At 40.9% G+C, this 17,297-nt stretch overlaps 1 protein-coding gene across 1 annotated transcript in view; it reads right to left on the bottom strand.

Moving 5' to 3' along the window:
- LOC108089476 (collagen alpha-1(XVIII) chain) overlaps positions 1 to 17,297 on the bottom strand; it is a 60,232-nt gene that overhangs the window by 37,112 nt on the left and 5,823 nt on the right. Inside the window, 2 exon segments of the mRNA XM_017187739.2 lie at positions 8,059 to 8,597; positions 9,131 to 9,240. Coding sequence (XP_017043228.2) covers positions 8,059 to 8,597; positions 9,131 to 9,221 — 630 coding nt within the window. The 5' untranslated portion in view covers positions 9,222 to 9,240.

Below are 17,297 nucleotides of genomic sequence, written 5' to 3'. Positions count from 1 at the left end.
TATTTGATTTTGTTGTTATAAACAAACAGTGTCCTTGTTTTCCGTGTATATCCTGGCATGCTTTATTTGCTCTTCGCTCGCAGTGACTGCGACGATGTTTGCGAGTGTGTGTGTGTTTAAAAGTTTCCCCAACTTGTTGTGGGTGCTGGCTGTTAGTTGTCGCTGTGTTTGCTGTATTTGCTGTATTTGTTGTGTGCGTGTTGGACTCGCATAAGCCGCCGCATAGCCAAAACCCCCGACCCTTGTAAAAAAAAAAAAAAAAATAGAACCCTCGTCCTGGTCAGTACTACAGGAGCAAAAGGAATCCTTGCCCAGGAGCTCGCAGCGGTGACATTTGTTTGCATTTAAAGGGGCAGGATGTCGGGCATTTAGCAGTTGGCATTACACATTACACAGTTCGTAATGTTCAGATGCTTGGCGAGCCTCGCCAAGTGCTCGTGGTTAACAAAAATAAAAAAAAAAACAAGAAATTGCCAACTGTGCGGCAGACACGTGTTGATTATGATTATAATTAATTGGCTAGTTCTTTTTAATTAGTCTGAAATGCCATTCGGTTTAAACGCAAACCCGAAAAACTTGTTGCGGTTGCGAGAGTTGTGTGGGTTTTTTTTCGTGTTTTCGGGTTTTTTGGGTTTTAGTTACCTGAATCCTAGCTGCCACACGTTCGCCGTTGTAGCGGTTGGGGTTGAACCAACCTTTGGTGGAGCCCGTTACGAGAACGATGCCGAGGAGGAAGAACAGAATCAGCGCGGTAATCACGAGCTTGGCACGCGTCGATATAACCATTGCCATTTTGTACGATATTTACACGTCCCGAATGCGACACCGATCCGAAAATACAACAGCAACACTTAAAGCACTACGAAATCAACGCTAACGAAACGAACAACGAGCAAAACCGGCGACGAATCGAATTGCCTGAAAGGAAATGCATAAATTGGAATATTAATTAGTTGGGGGTGTGGGTGTATATTGCTTTGCCAACGCCACACAAATGGTTTGGTTTTCGTCTCTGGTTCTCTGATTTTTAGTTCGATTTCGTTGACCATGGCAGTGATGAGAGGGGTTTTCTTCTACAAAATCCTTTTTAAATGGGAAAACTACTTTTACGAAATATATTTTTTTCCGCATTTAAGTAATAGCAAAAGTACTCTTTAAATAAGTATTTTCCTATATATAATAGATAGGTACTGCTGACTACTTGGCATCCCTGGTTATTGAGATGTCGACAAGTGTATTTGACCCGCTTGGACTTTGGCTTAGGGATATTGCTCTGCCTGCGATGCTGATGCCTAATGGCTTTTGTGGCCAGGTCTTAACCTTGCGAACTCCCCATCCTCATTCCTCCTTCCTCTCAGATGTTTGCCAAGACGGAAGGAAGGAAGGTGCTTTCCCAGCCACAAAGCGTTTTTGTACACATGCCACAAGCACTCGCACATGTATGGTAAGGAACTCACACCAACACACGCACACTCGCACACACTAATACACGCACACGCCCCTTAACAGGCACTCGACCAAGGACCCCCGACCCCCACACTCACGCTCACTTCCTGTAAACGCTACAAATGTAATACGTTTTATTTAATTCTGCTTCCCGTATTTTTTTTCCTACCACCCGTCGCTTGTCAGCATTTTCTCACTGATTTGCGGCGCCAAGGGTGGCGGCTGAAAAATATGGCCAAGGGCGTGGAAAAGGCTTTCTGACACCCTATACAAAAAAACATTTTAACAGGGGGAAGTCCCCTTAGATTATGTTACCTCCAAGCAACACAAGAAGATCACATAAAATCAGAAATTTAACTCGTTCTTTAAGGAAATCGAAAATAAATCATTAGGTAGTAAATTCAACTTTTTCTTTTCGCCACGCACAATTTATTTTGAGGTTAAGACTCCAAGCTACCAAAAAAAAAAAAATGTTGGGTAGCACTTCAAGTAAACTTTTCGAAAAGTTAAGCTGCCAACAAGTTTATTTGGAAAAAATATTGAATTATAGCGACGTCAAAGGCAAGGAATGAAGGCAGCTCAGAAAATTGGTCACATGTTCGCAAGATGTCTTGCTGCAAGTTTCCTTCTCCCCCCACATTTCCAGTTTATTTATTTTATTTTTTTGGCAACCGCATAAAGGCATAAGCCGAATGTTTTGCAGCGGGTTATGAGGGTGTCCTTGAGCCAGTGCACCCCCGAAAAAAACGAAAGTAAAATAAAAATAAAAATAAATAATAAAAAGCGAGCAGCAACTTTGGCAACCTACATAATTGCGCAAAAGTTGGCCCAACACTCCCACACACTCACACACACACACGCGTAAGGACTCAGGATAACACACACACACCACAACAACTTATTATGGGGCTAAGAGTTGGCTCACAAAAGTATGCTACAGCCAGCGCATAATTACGATAATCGTGTCAGTCTCGAGCCACCAGCAGCGTCCATGCGCTCACCTTAAGTCTTTAACACCCAGCCACGCCCACTCAGCCCCCCTTTCTAACACGCCCACCTTTTCGGGCCTTCTTCGCCTTAATTTTTGTCTTCGTTTTACTTTCTTTTTTTTTTTGGTTTTTTGGGCTAAAGCCAACCAGTTATTGAGTCAACGAGTCGGCGGCGTAACACAAAGTTTTGTGCGCGCCCAAAAAGTGGAAGCCCAAAAGGAAACTTTTTTATGCCAAGTCAAGCGACTGGCCCACACCTCAAAATCGGATCCTCCATCCCTCTCCCTCTCTCTCACTCTCTTCCTTTCTCCCTCACTCCTGAGTTTTCCTTTCTTCACGGAGCATTAAAATTCTGCGACTGCCGGCACACAAGCTCAGTTTAAGCTTAAAGTTTTTGGCGCGGTTCAAGTTTTCTAATGAAATTACCTTCTCCTCGACTCTCAGCCTGGCTTTTAATGAAAAGGGGCAAGCAGCGCTCTGCTGTCTGACGGGGCACAAAAAAAAAAAAAAAACAAAAAGTGGAAGGGTGATAAGAAGGAAATTTCATATCTCTTACCAAATTAAGTACACAAAAATGAGTAACGACTTTTGAAGTTGTCATGGTGGCCAAAACAGCCGGAGAGTCAAATTCACCCAAAGGGAAAAGCAAAGTTGCAAAGGGCAGTAGTTGGATGGGAAAAACCCTTTTTTTTTTTTTTTTGGACATTAGCGCCTAATGAAGATAATGGGGCGACATATTTAAAAAGGGTTTCCTTCTGCCAAAAATGCTTTGTGCACAGTCATCTCATAGGTGAGCGTGTGTTGGTATATGTGTGTGTGTTGGTGTTTGTATTTGTGTGCCCGAGAGATTTGGGTTTTCTCAGCTGCTTTTCCGTTTGACATGTAATTTTTAATAAGCACCGTTTTCCGCACAAATTTCCCTTTTTCAGTGGGTCTGTCTTTGTCTGCAGTTATCTGTGACAAGGTCGTTGGGGGGGAGGAAAATGGAGGTGGAGGGGTGTGAAATGGTGTGGGAGGGGGACTTGTCACACATGTATCCTTAATACGAGGGCGGAACAAAACAAACCGTCAGTGCAAGAAATGTCTAATGTCTAACCTCAGGCTTCTGTGACTTCTGTGAGCGTTTGATCGATAAGCAGAGACCGGCCTGACAGCTCCTTCCAGTCATATATAAAAGCCAAGATATCCCCACATACTTTACTATACAGATATATATACATATATGGTTCCCATGCAGATGGGAACGGGGACGCGTGTTCCCAATGATTAAAACGCGCTCATGAAGCCTTTGCTTAATTAATAACAACCCAAATAATCGGGCTGGAACGGAACACTGGGCGGTTCTATCAGCTCGTATAATTAAAGTCTAAAATTTGCATAATTTATGTCTATTGGTGACGCCCCATTGGTTGGAACGAATCTCCGCCTTTTGCCTTTTGGGTAGTCATAAAATTACAAAATAATCATAGTTTGTCGATGCTCCATTCCCCCTTGTCATCGAAGACATTTCCGTTCCGTTCGCATTTCTGTAAGGGTTTTATGTCGCTCCCAGAAATCAGAATCATCAGCCCCGCCAGGTTCATAAAATAGGCACCGAATATGTACGACTTTAACGACCAGCGGCTCTAGACGTAATAAAAAACCCATTTATGGCATAAATACAAAAGGTACGTACATGTGTTCTTGCCGAAGGGGCAAAAATGCTCATGGCCGTCCTTCGAGCCGAATTAAATTCGGCAAATGACTCGAGGAATCAAAGCACGGCCATGGCTGTCAATTATTTACTACGGAAATCCCAGTGAAATATGTCGTTTTATTCGAGCAAAGAAAACAAAACTCATTATCAAAACAAATGTGAAGAAAGATTTATGAGAAAATGAAAATTTTACAAGCTCCTTCAAACTTTATAACAAAATTGAGATATATTTATGTTGTATAATTGGTGAGCCAACCATCAGAGAATAATAATCACATTCAAATCCTTATGCGTAGAAAATGTATGGAATTAAATTTCAGGATTATTTAGCTTTAATAAGAACGAGCCAGCTGGCTGAGAATTTAAGCAAACAGATTTGCAATAAAAACAGCAAACCAATTATTTTTTAAACCAAGCTGCATTGTCTGTTTTTCAACATGTAGCATATTGACCAACTATGAACTAACAAAACAAAATAAAACAAAACAATATAAACTGGTCGATTTCATGTGGTGGCGACCTTAGTGTTTAGTAGAAATTTAATTTCCAACACAATTGGAAAGGTCAGTGAGGGAGTGGCTTTGGTCGAATATGTAAACAGACATTTCAAATTGAATTTCGAAATTGTGTCAGCATAATGGGCCCTAATATTGCATTATGATGATAAATTGATAAATTTACAAATCAAAATTACATATTACTGAAAGCGAGGGGAGGATGATGCAAGTCAGCTGTGGAAAACAACAGCAAAACAATCTGGCTGTGATATCTGAATGCATATTAGCATCCAACACACACAGTAGAGTAGAGGAGCAACATGAATATTTATGATCACTTAGGCCAAGAACTGCAGAGCAAAGTTTGTTTTGTAATTGAAATTTCAGCCTGCCTCTTGTGCAATTAAATGCAGGCAAAATGACCAAGGACCTTTAAACTTGAAACACCGACCTAAAATGGCCAGATGTACTTTTCAACTTCTAGCAGGAACAATCCTTCGGAAGGGTTAACTTTCGCTTTATGGCGCGTAGGAGCCTTTTCTCTGTTTCTGTTCTGTTTGATCCGCCACGATGCCCATTAAAATCCAAGCCTCGACTGCTGCCTTCGCCAGCCAGCGTTTTTATTTAATAAATAAAACGTATTTTCCTTTGCCTTTCGGCCATATGCGAAGAACGCGCAGCTCAGAGAAGGCGAAAGACAAAGGGCGGGCTGGTTGGTTGGCTGGTTGGTTGGCTGGTTGGTTGGGCAGCCCACAGAATTATAAATGTATACATATATACATATTACGCATACGCCCAGTGCTGCTTTAATATGCATATGCAGGAGCGATGGGTGGAAAGTGCTGGCTGTGTGGAAATGGAAGTGAAAAAAGGGAATGAAGCTCAGTCAGTGGTTAGTGACGCGTCGGGGCAAAAACTGTTTTCGCTGGCGCTTTAATGAGTTTGCCATTGATTTAGGCGTGCCACAGCGAGTAAGCAGCACCCACAGCCAATCCAAACGGACTCTCTAGTATATCCTGCCTGTTTTTTGGGGTACCAGGATTGCGGGCTTTGACCCTGCCACCAGGCTCGTCATAAATTATGCGCGAACCATGTTCAATGCGATGGGCGATGGGCGATGGGCGACATTCCAAACCATTTGCGGTGCGAGGAAGCCTCAATTCTCTATTTACCTTTTAAGCCGAACGCACTGGGACCTCACTTTTCACTTTAAATTATGGCTTTTCGCGCGCGAAATATTAAATATGTTGACAAAAATCACAGATAATTTAATTGCAAATGCTTTGCTTTATTTATAGGTTTGAGTTTTGCGTTAAAATTTATTATAGTTGTAAATTGTGTATGCTACTTTTTTTCAGAGGCTCATTTGTAATTACAAACGACAGCCTTGTTATGTTGGTTTCGCTTTTTGTTTTAATTGCGAATCAATTTTTTTTTTGTATTGTTAAATTGCCGTTCGGCGTGTTTCTTAGTTTTGACGTCGTGCTGTGCAATTAATTCACTTTTTCACACCAGATGCACTCTGCCATTCTGCCATTGTGCAATTGATTGATTTCCATTCGAACAAGCTCGCTGAGTGGAGTTTTTGGTGGGGGTCAGACAGTTGGTTTGAGTTTGGGTTTTAGTTTCGTTTCATTTCGTTTCGTTTTTCCGCCACTTCTTGAACTTTTACAACCGGCAGCCGCAACGCGATACAAAAAAAAAACAAATAACGAACTGCGACAACGATATAACAATTTCAACAAACAGAAACAGAGGGTAAAAGTAATTGCAGTTTTGATAACTGGCGTTTATCCTTGCAGTTGATAAGTCTGTTTCCTTATTTTTTTTGGTTCACGATATGTGCTTGGATCTTGTGATATGATCGATTGCGATTGGGATTATGCTTGGGAACACTTGCATGGCAGTTTGGACTTGCGATTCAGTCAGGTCGGTTCAGTTTAGCGGTCGAACTTTCAAACGCTTTCGCGGCCTCTCCTTCATCTTTGGTCGCATAATTGAATTTTAATTGACTCGATTCCCGGCTGGCGGTCGGTTCACTTAGGCGAGCATATTTCATTTGGCCGTATAAATCACTTTCATTTCCCTTTTTTGCGACTAAGCCAGCACAAGGGCTTTTTCTTGTGCAGTTGTTTTTTTCGGGGCTAAAGCAGCAACGGCAGGAGTTGTAGTAGTAGCAGCAGCATAACCAGCTGCCACCGCACTCACGACGTCCAACAACAGCCAGGACGAAGACGCTGACGAGCAGGACACCGATGTGGACGTGGACGAGGACGAGGACGATGAGGACGAGTACCGACCGCACGGCAGCGAGGATAAGCTCATCTTAGAAACGACGGCCGCGTGGCCATCTGAACTGCTGGGAAACGCGAACGCAACTGAAAAGGTAAACGCACTCGCCGCCCAAGGAGGCCCATCAAATCACAGCAATCTGTTCGGGCCACAGACAACACATTGGGCCGAGTGCCTGCCACTCGTTAGCTGAATAACCACGAGTGCTGAATTTGCTCACTCAGAGAGAATGAGAGAGTGAGAGAATGAGATAGAGAACAAGTATCGAGTGAGTCAACGGGGGGTATACGCAATATTTCGAGTGTAACTCAAGCCCACATGGCGTATACGCAAGGTTTCAAGTGCTCTGCAGTTCTGAGCTGAGCAATTGAGTAAATTTCGAGTGGTTGAATGAGTGAAATTCAAGAGGGTGGTTCGAGCTCCCTTGAGTGGCTGCCAATTTCTACCGCCAGATGGCCAAGTGGCGCCACTTAAGGGTGGCTCAGGAGCAAAGTGGTGAAAAGCTTTCAGCAAATGCTGAATGCAATTACACTACAACAAAATGTGTCTTATTTATGAAAGGCATTTTTCTTAATTTCTCAACTAGGAAAGTATTATTAATACATATCTACATAATACAATGTTGTATACAATCATCCAATGGAAAATTCATGTAAACTTAGTTTATAATTTACAATAATTATATAATTTATAAATTATATTATTAATATTAATTTATAAATTACAAGATCTATATATCTATCTATATATCTTAGCTATATGTATATATTAAATCTATATTCATCTAACTATTTACCTTTGGGAAATCAGGAATGTCTAATGCGGAATACTTGAGTAATCCATAACACAATGCCGAACTTACATCACTGGAAATTGATCCCAGACAAATAAATAAATTCAAAGAAATAGAATACAGTTTGGTTTTAGACATAGTTCCGAAAACAAAAAGCAATTATTTTCGACCAGAAATTAAAAAGCCACTTAGGGCCACTGCCACCCGCACCCGTTCGGTAATAAAATTCCAGTTCAATTAAATCTTGGGCAACCTGTGAGTGCCCGCCTGCGTTTCGAAAACTTTTCCCCCGCTGCAACAGATCGCAGATCAAAGGTAATCAAATTGGCCGCCGCCAGAACTTACCTCGAACTTGCCGCCAATGATGGAGCCCGCCTGTCCAATGTACAGAGTGGATGCGGAATCGAAGACCAGTTCGGCGGGGTCCCTGGTGACCAGCGTGGTGTTGCGCAGCTCGCAGTCGTAGTAGAAGGAGACACGGTCGCTGAGGACCTGCAGGGCAATCGAGTTCCACTTGTCCGGCACGTGAGCCACACCGAAGCTGGCCAACTTGCGGCCGATGCTCTGGTCCGCCTGCGTGTAGACCAGCGATACGTTGTAGCTGCTCTTCACGACCGGCGACAGGTGGACGCCCAGCTGAACGACCCGGTCCAGTGGGTTGACCACGCTGAACAGGTAGCCGCCCTTCAGCGAGCTCTGCCGGAAAGTGATGAGGATGGCGAACTCGTACAGCTTCTCCGGCAGGAGCATGCGGTACGGCGACTTAACGTCCGCCGTCTGCAGGAACCGGAAGGCGGGGAAGCCGTCCTCCGCCTCCCCGAACTCGATGCCCGCGAACTGGTTGTTGTTCATGATGTCCGTCAGCGTGTACTCGGCCAGGGCATCTGCAAAAAGAGGGGCCAAAAACAGGTGCTTCAGATTCGCTAATTGCAGCACAAAAGCTAGTAGCGCTTTATTGCAGTTTGAGAGCCACTGGAGTTCTGTCACAGCTCTCGAAAGTAGGCAACAGTTTTTACAGACCTCCAGTGATAATTTCTAACCTTAAGTATGCTATAAACTGTGACGTTGTGAATCAACAAAAATATTATAAATGCAAGCCATTTTAAGATTTTAAGAAGCTTTCCAATATAATAAAAAATGTTTAAAATTGCCTATTTAAATTTTGAAATTTGTACAAGCGTTTATTGCTTATGCATAAGATAGCCTTCAGAATAACTAACGTTTATATGGTTTAAAAATCTTTATTGCTATATTTAAAATGTGCAAGTAATGAAACCAGTTTTTGTAAATTGTTAACTTTTTTCAGGTAAATTTATAAGATTAATTGTTCAACTCTTTTATATATGAAGCGATCTTATCTAAAGATACATTCCATATTCAAACTTAACTTCTGAATACAATAAATAAATAATCTTACCTTTGATAGACTGCCCCACAAGGTCAAAAGAACCCTGTGCTGGAACTAGAAGCGTCCAAATCAGACCCAAAATAAATTGTGGCACACGCATCTTAATGAGAGACGAAGTGCTGCAAAGAGTAAATCATATATTCGCAATCAGCCAATTGAATCTGAAAAATTATGAGATTAAAGAGGCACTTCCGATTCAGTCGGAATCGGTAACCAATACGCAAATGTGGCCAGCTGCAATTGCGACCAGAAACAATTCGCTCCGTCGGACACTTATGCGTGGAAATAAACCAACCGCAGACACTTTATCCACCGCCCGCAATTATGGGCACCAGTATTGGCAGGACGAGTCACTTGACTCGCTGCTGAAATTTTATGCGCACGGGCATCCCTCGGTTTTGGCCCACATCGCTGCAAACATTTTGTAATTACCTCCCGAAAACCGCAAAAGCCCTTGTCCCATTCCCATTCCCTTTCCCATTGCCCAATGCGATTTCCATGCCATCGCACACACCCAAAAGATAGTTCGTCTGGAAGCCACACAACTTTGCAGTTGGTTCTCGAAAACTCACAGTCTTCCACGGAACAAACTATGAATCACTCTTTGGGATCGAAAAAGGGAGATCAAAAGGCACGATTACAAAAATAATGGTAATTAGGAATGGCAGAGGAGAGCACCCAGAACAAAAAGATTGTTTGAACGTGAAATCATTCCTATCAAATTGTTCTTGTCTTTGTGATCTAAAACAAAATAACCCTATTCATTGAAAAAAATTTAATTCAAAATATGAAATAATAGACAAGCCACTTATATATAAATATTTTCAATGAGATGTAAAATAAATTTGTTCATTTATTTATTTGAGTTATATTGTATCTGCTGATGTCATTTCTATCCAACATTTTTTATATCTGCATAAAGGGTTTTTTATTCTTGTCAAAGGTCAAATGTCTTATTATCATCAAAAATGGTTCCCACATCTATTTGAACATTAAAACCCCACCCAAGTCACTTCTCTTTTTCAGTGTATCTGTTTGCCTACAAAACCTAGAGCCACACCTTGAACTTTAAACATCCGAAGATTAAAATTACTTTTTTGATCAGGGGCACTGTGTCAGTTGGCAGTTCAGAGATCATTGTGAATCATTATCCCATAAATACAAATTTTGTCAACTTTACAGTCCACAGCCAATAAATCATTTGTTGATCCCAGCTTCTACATGTTTCCTAATTGTCCAATTCCAAGGGCAACTGATAAAGTCATTTTGTTCGAAATTCCCAAGCAACTTTCAATTACTCCAGTTGTCATGTGTTCATATTATAACGCAATTAATTAGCGCCAGTTACCCAGCAGATACAGATACAATTTACATTCAGAAACTATGTCGCTGACCCCGAACTGTCTCCGAACAATTAATATTTATCAAGAGCGACTTAGGCGCACCAAGAATCGAACAAGAATATATGTTTGGAGCCAACACTTTCTCGCCGATGGGGAATGCAAATTACTTTCAATTGTCGGCATTAAGTAAAAGTGTATTCATTCCTCATTAGCCAGTTGACATCTCTTTCAAAACATTTCGGCAAGCGACTGGTCTTCAAATTTGCTCTTCGACAAATTGAGCTATATTTCTATGAAACTGCATAAATTATAGACTTGCAACAGACCGCTGATCTATATCTTAATTTTCGGAAGAATAACAAAATCTTTACGAGCGCTTTTTTAACCGAAAAGTCATAAAATATGATGAGTAATAAGTATAAAGATATTATATGAAAGTCTTAATTAAGAAGCAGAAAATAAAATGATTGGTTAAAAGTAAAAATGTTTTAAATTAGAAAGATGCTTATACATGTTTGGCTTTATATCATTTAATATAATAAACGTGAAATAGGTTGTAGGGCTCTTTTTTTTAGGGAAAATAGAAAAAAATTTGCATTGTTCTGATTCCGTTTTTTTATAGAATGCTGAACATGCCTCACGTGAAAAATAAATGTCCAATTGCGTCACGTATAAAAAAACATTACTCTTCAGCTTTCAGCGCAAACAGAGATGGAATAAAAACGTTGTAATCCAAAAGTTTGACTTTTTTCAAACTGACAACTGAAAAAGTGCTGTCTCCATATGTGGCCTTACATCATTTCTAAACGGAAGTCTTCCTAATCCGAACAGCTCTTTCAGCAATCTGCTGCAGCCACTTAATGACATCATTGGATGGAAAAAACAAACAGCCCTACAAATTGAACAATCCCCGAAGAGGCATTTGATTTTCAAGCATTATCATATGAATTCCTGGCGATTCTGGTTGCGTGTCTCTCCTGTTTCTGTTTCTTGGCCTTCCCTCAATTGGCTCCCTGACATAATGAGGCAACGTTTATGCAGTTCACAGACGGAAAAGCCGCCAGCACGTGCAACATGGACCGCGTGGCCAATGTCAGAGGCGACCCTTCTGGCCTTATTCCCTCTACCCGATCGGAGTGCCCCTCGATGTAACTACACCTGAGGATGATATATTAGGTCTAAAGATTCAATATGAACCAATACATTCAATAACGAATGCAGTTTAAAAATATATCTATATAAATATAAACACAATACCAAAAATGTTAACCAAATATAGTTATGTTAGTTTATTTTTATTTTTAAATAAAAAAATAGATTTTGTTTTCGAATTCAAAAATCAAAATCAATGTTTTCATTTCAATTCAAGACAATTTAAGTCAAGTATAAGTCTATGAATTATGTTCCCAAAATTCTATTGCCTTGCCCTCGTCTGTACTAGTACCCTCGCAATTGTCTGACTCCCGGGTAGGCCAATAATAGTACTCCGTCTGTTTGTTTAGAATGGGACGCACGTACGGCCGATTATTGGGGCCTAACCGGCAAACTTGGGCGTGGACGCAGCGCGATTCATGTAAATGCCCACGAAAGTGTCGAAAGAACAGTCATAATAAATAAAACTCCCTGGCTGGCCCAAATCGAAGACCCATGTATTTCACTTATGAATTTACGAGTCATTATGATTTTCCGCCCTGTATCCGCCGATCGGTCAAAAACTCATGGCATGCCATTTGGCCCATGCCATATGCATATGCAATTCCTGTAGCCAATAAGCAATAAAATTTTATTCAAACTAGCAGCAACAGCTGCGTGAACCGGCAAAAGTATTCCCTCGGTTTTTTTTTTTTAAATCAAATTCGATACCCCGACCAAGGCGGCAAATCTGAGTGGTTAGCGTCGTAAAAAGTTGCGCACATCAAATTGAAAAGTCGTCGGAGCGTTGCACATTTAAAGGCGGGAAGACCGCCGGTGAAGACCCATTGAAGAGAAACCCCCGAAGAAAAGCGGGAGGAGACACAAAAAAGCAGCAAGGGAAATTCTAATAAAATTTTATTTTCAATAGTAAATCGGCTCAATATGACTAAGGGGCATATGAAAGGGCTCCGTGGTCACAGACGACCAACGAAAGGCGAAAGACGGGAAACTGTGCCACTATGTCATACGAAGACCAAAGACCCATCTTGCTCTGACAGCAAAAAAAAAAGGCGGAGAACCGGCGGAAAATGTCACCAAGTCAGACATGGTCGAGTAATACCCTTAAAAAATATATACAACTAATGAAATCTACTGTTCTGTAAATAAAATTTAAGTTTTTGATCTGTCCTAATAGCTAAGAAGTTTTATTTAAAATTTATAAACAAAAAATTCAACCAAGATATTGAACATTTTTACAGCTTTTATAAAATATTATAAAATTATATTATAATTATACAAAAATTATCTAATACCTACAGAACCTTGAATAATATTTTTACCACAGATCTGATCTAAAACCGGTCTTGGTTTATGAGTTATTTTAACTTAATGTACTAAAACGAAGTAAGCAAAAATAAGAATAGAAGAGAATACAATGACTCACCTCCCCGTATTTTAAATTTCTGAGGGCTCAGTTCGGTTCGTGGCGTACTTTTTGTCGCCGGCTCTGCGCCCCTAAGTGAACTATTAGCTCTGTTGATTTTATGTTTTCCAATTTGTTTTGTGATGTACTTGCCTTGTGGATGGGGAGGAAAAAAAAAGAAGCAAAGAGTTGGCTGTCAGCTGGCGTGTCGCCTGGCGACGTTTATTGGCCTTGGCTTATCCAATCCGCCCAGGACCAACCCACTTGCGATTGCCTTTGTTTGATTCCCAGGGATTTGCATGCCAAATTTGACTTTATTTGTATTTAAGGTTAACACGTACACGCACATCCAGCAAATTACAAACACATCATCGTGTTTGGCAGGTGACTGGGCGACTGACTGGTTAACATTTTAAGTGCCTTCATTTAAGGTGGGAAATACTTTACAGACAGCTTTGCATAAATAAGCGAGAATGCATCGAAATCAAGAGCTGCACAAACCACTTCCACAAAGACATTCAACCCAAGACCAACTGTTGCATGCTGGCCAAAATTATGTGTGTGAGTGTGTGTGTGTGAATTGGATGAGCGATAAAAGCCCAAAGCGTAATTTGATATTGGCCAGCTGACAGCCAAAACCGGAGGTGAAGAGTGGGATTTAGTTGCAGAAGCATAATCGTAATAAATGAATGATAAAGACCCACATTCAGTCAAAGCAATTTGAATGCCTGAATGAAAACAGTGTGCGAACAGAATGGAAATTTGTTGATTAGGTTACACATTGTAGAGTTCCAATTACATTTGAATGGTAACAAAAGTAGACAATTCCCAAGACTCAAGTTATTTAAACGTAATAAAGAAAAGAAAAAATAAAAACGAACATAAATTTTATTAACAGGTGCAATACCTTATATTCCTTTGTTTATGAGAGAAAAGTGTTTTCTTGGTAATTTCTCAAATTTCTTTGTGTATTTTTTGGGTTGGGGTTATTGAAACATCAAGAGAAAATTTCGCAAAAATAAATAATTTGACTGACTGACAGCATAGATGGCAAACCATGCGAAATAATAATATTTGAGGATTTAAGGGTTATTCCCAGACGAACGATTAATATTGCCTCCGGAATGGCAAATAAATAAAAAGATTTTCCGCTCAGGAATTTTTTCCAAGATGAATGCAATTTTGTGTATTTATTGGTAGTATAAATATTACCAGTCCACGCATTTACGTCTCGTTCTGAATTCACAAAAAGGCATAATTCCTGTGTTTAGCATTTGGGTTAATTCCCTTGATAATGATGCTGGCGACTAGCCACATAAAAACCGAATCGCCAGACAAAAGCCGCCACAAAAAAAAAAAATAGCATAACATAAAGTATAAATATCCACCGATCCCGATTTCGGTTCCCATTTACTTGGTGACCCCGATCCCCCAGGAACGTGGCTAAGTTGCAGTCCTACTAATTGCCCACATGCCTCGGGGGCCCAAGAACAGAGGCTAAGACAGCTAATGTGCCACTTGCCACACAGCTTCTCCCTCAACAAAGTACTTTCCTTTTTTATATACAGTTGGAAAAAAAATGTATGACTTATTAAAGCAACTGTACAAGTATGTATTACACTATAAAAACTATTTGCAGTATTCATCATTGAGTATATACAATTTATGTAGGGAAATATTATATATTAAAAAGGCTTTTATTTAAGTACTGTGAAATTAAATTTAATGATATTCTTAAACAGAAAAGCTGTCTTCATTTTTTGAAAACCTCTTATTAAATACTTATTAAATAAATTTAATATTTTGGAAATTATTACCCTTTAATTGTTTGTATAGGAATGAAGGCAATTACAATTGCAATTAAGATTATTTTTGTTCATACAAACTATTTAATATTTTGCAAATACATTTTTAAAGTTATATTGTAGTTAATTAACGATAGTTTGTATATTTTTTCTAGTGTGCAACAGCTGCCGGCCAGCGATTTAAATAATCTCTAAGCGACGAGTGCTACTCATATTGCACTTAGCTGGAATGCCCCGCCATGTGCAACATGTTGTCGCAATCCCAAAAAGCGAAGGCGCAGACAGCGCAAAGCGAAAAAGTTCAATGAAATGTGCATCATAACGCTGGGGATTCGGGAATGGGGAATGGTTTGTGGATCGGAATGGGAATCTCCATCGGGAGATCTCCAGATTGCGAGGCTGCGGCGTGGCGTGCGTGTCCCATCGAAGTTGATGAATGGGGTGTGCCGAGGCATCAGCGTGTTCGTTATTGCTGTCATTATAATGCTTTGCATTTATTTATAGCTCCTTTCCTTGCTTATCTCGCATGCGATATGTGTGTTTGTTTTCTTCGGACATTTCTTTTGGCCACTCGAAAAAAGAACCCGAATTGATCAACGATCCCTGGCAACGCAAGAACCCGAAATAGGTAGTTGAACTCCTGTCCGCCTGCCACACGGGATTCAAGGTTGGCCGGGTGGCCCCTTCGTTTCACGCAGTCTGGAATCGGGAATCGAAAAGAAGAGAGGTGCCTGCTCCTTTCCTTTGGTGTCTCCATTTAGCTGGCAGTTGGCCAGCCACGCAAAGCAAAAGTGTAACTCGAAATGGAGCAAAAGTTCACTAAATTCTGGCGACCAGTCGCCGCCGATGAATATAGCCAAATAATTTATTTGCTACTCCCACGAATTATCTGGCTGAATGATACTCTATAATTTTTTTTTAAATTTTAATGTCATATAAAGAATATTCGAAATGTTTTCCGCTTTTTTAAAATAGACTTAATGTTCGCACTTCGCCAGACGACAGCTGTCAGGGAGACAATTAAATGTCCGTCAGTGGGTCCAATTGTTATGATGGAATTATTTGTCTACGCTGACCTTGCGACAAACAGACAACAGATGTAGGGCCAACTGCAAGGCCCATAAAAGACCTATAAACATTTCAGTTTATTTCCAAATTGGCTTCACTCTGTTGTTATTGCTTCTTTTCGCATTAAATTTAAATGTTAACGGGAAAAGTATTTCCGACGTATGTCTCTTTTTCCCGCAAAAACAATGGAGTGGAGAAATACCAGTATGCAAAAGAGTGGGAAAAACATTCATCATGCTAGTATGTGGTCTAGGATTCGGTGGCGTATGCGTAATGCGGCCACTGATATGAACTTGCCGCAGGCTGGAAAGCGTATTTATGGCCCAAAGGCGACTAACGTTATCAGCCCGGCAACAGAAGTACAGAAGTGAGAAATGCGAGTTAAAGCCTCGCATTAAAGGCGAACTAAATCCATTTGACTGGAGTTGATTGGCAATCAATGAGTGAGTGGGACCCTGTCGCCAGATAAACACAAAAAATCTATTAACCGGACTCGGTGTGTTCTGGCCGAAAACGAAATCTAATATCCATTTGGAAGGGATGCGGCTGCCCGGGGCAGCATCTCCTTCGCCAGGACACGCACACCAAATGGCGGCGGATGGAGGGCAATAAAGAGTCCTGGACTTGTGTTAATAATCAATGTGAGTGGGTGGGCGCAACACACTCCGCACTCCTTGAAAGGTTAAGTAGCGAGTTGTCGAGTGGCACTTGACTGCCAAAGGCAGGAAACGGAAGCCCAGGACACACGATAGATGTCGATAAGTCACATCCTCGCCCGGCTAAAGGCGCATTACGCATACGTGGCCATTAGTCAAAGGCCTTCTCCACCTCCGCCGACTAATTGAAACGAGTTCCGTGGTGGCTGGTGGCTCCACAAAGCCGACTAAGTGACCCCCATTCCACCGCCGTCGTCTTGTCCCTGCCACAGATAATGAAATGGAGTAATAAATAAATATATTAAAATGCTCACACGTCTCGCGTATTTAGCTCATTGTCGCTGGCAATACGTAAAAATAAAATAACAATAAGCAGTATATATAATATATATACTATGACTAGGTAGCTAGAATTTTCTGCACCGCTCACAAATGATTTCAAAGTGTAATCTGATGTTTTCACAGCTAGTCGGCAATTTATTCGACAGCTGGACCATCAAAGAGACGTCTTCCCCTTTTGAATTCGCCAGTGTACACAATATTTTGTAAGCATTCACATTAAATGTGAATTTATGAGGAGCACGCGACGAACAGGTTCAGGGAATGAGTTCCCATCGCCGAACTATTTGCAGCCATCTGCGTTTTAAAAATAACTTTGGAGAACTTGGAAACAGCGAAATCAAGAAATAGACCCCTCGATCTAATTGAACATATCAATCTGCATGTCAAAGAGTCCACAATCTTGGA

Source organism: Drosophila ficusphila, unplaced genomic scaffold (assembly GCF_018152265.1).
Source record: "Drosophila ficusphila isolate 14025-0441.05 unplaced genomic scaffold, ASM1815226v1 contig_286, whole genome shotgun sequence".
In the NCBI taxonomy this organism is placed as follows: Eukaryota; Metazoa; Arthropoda; class Insecta; order Diptera; family Drosophilidae; genus Drosophila; species Drosophila ficusphila.
This window is presented reverse-complemented; position numbering and strand designations above follow the sequence as displayed.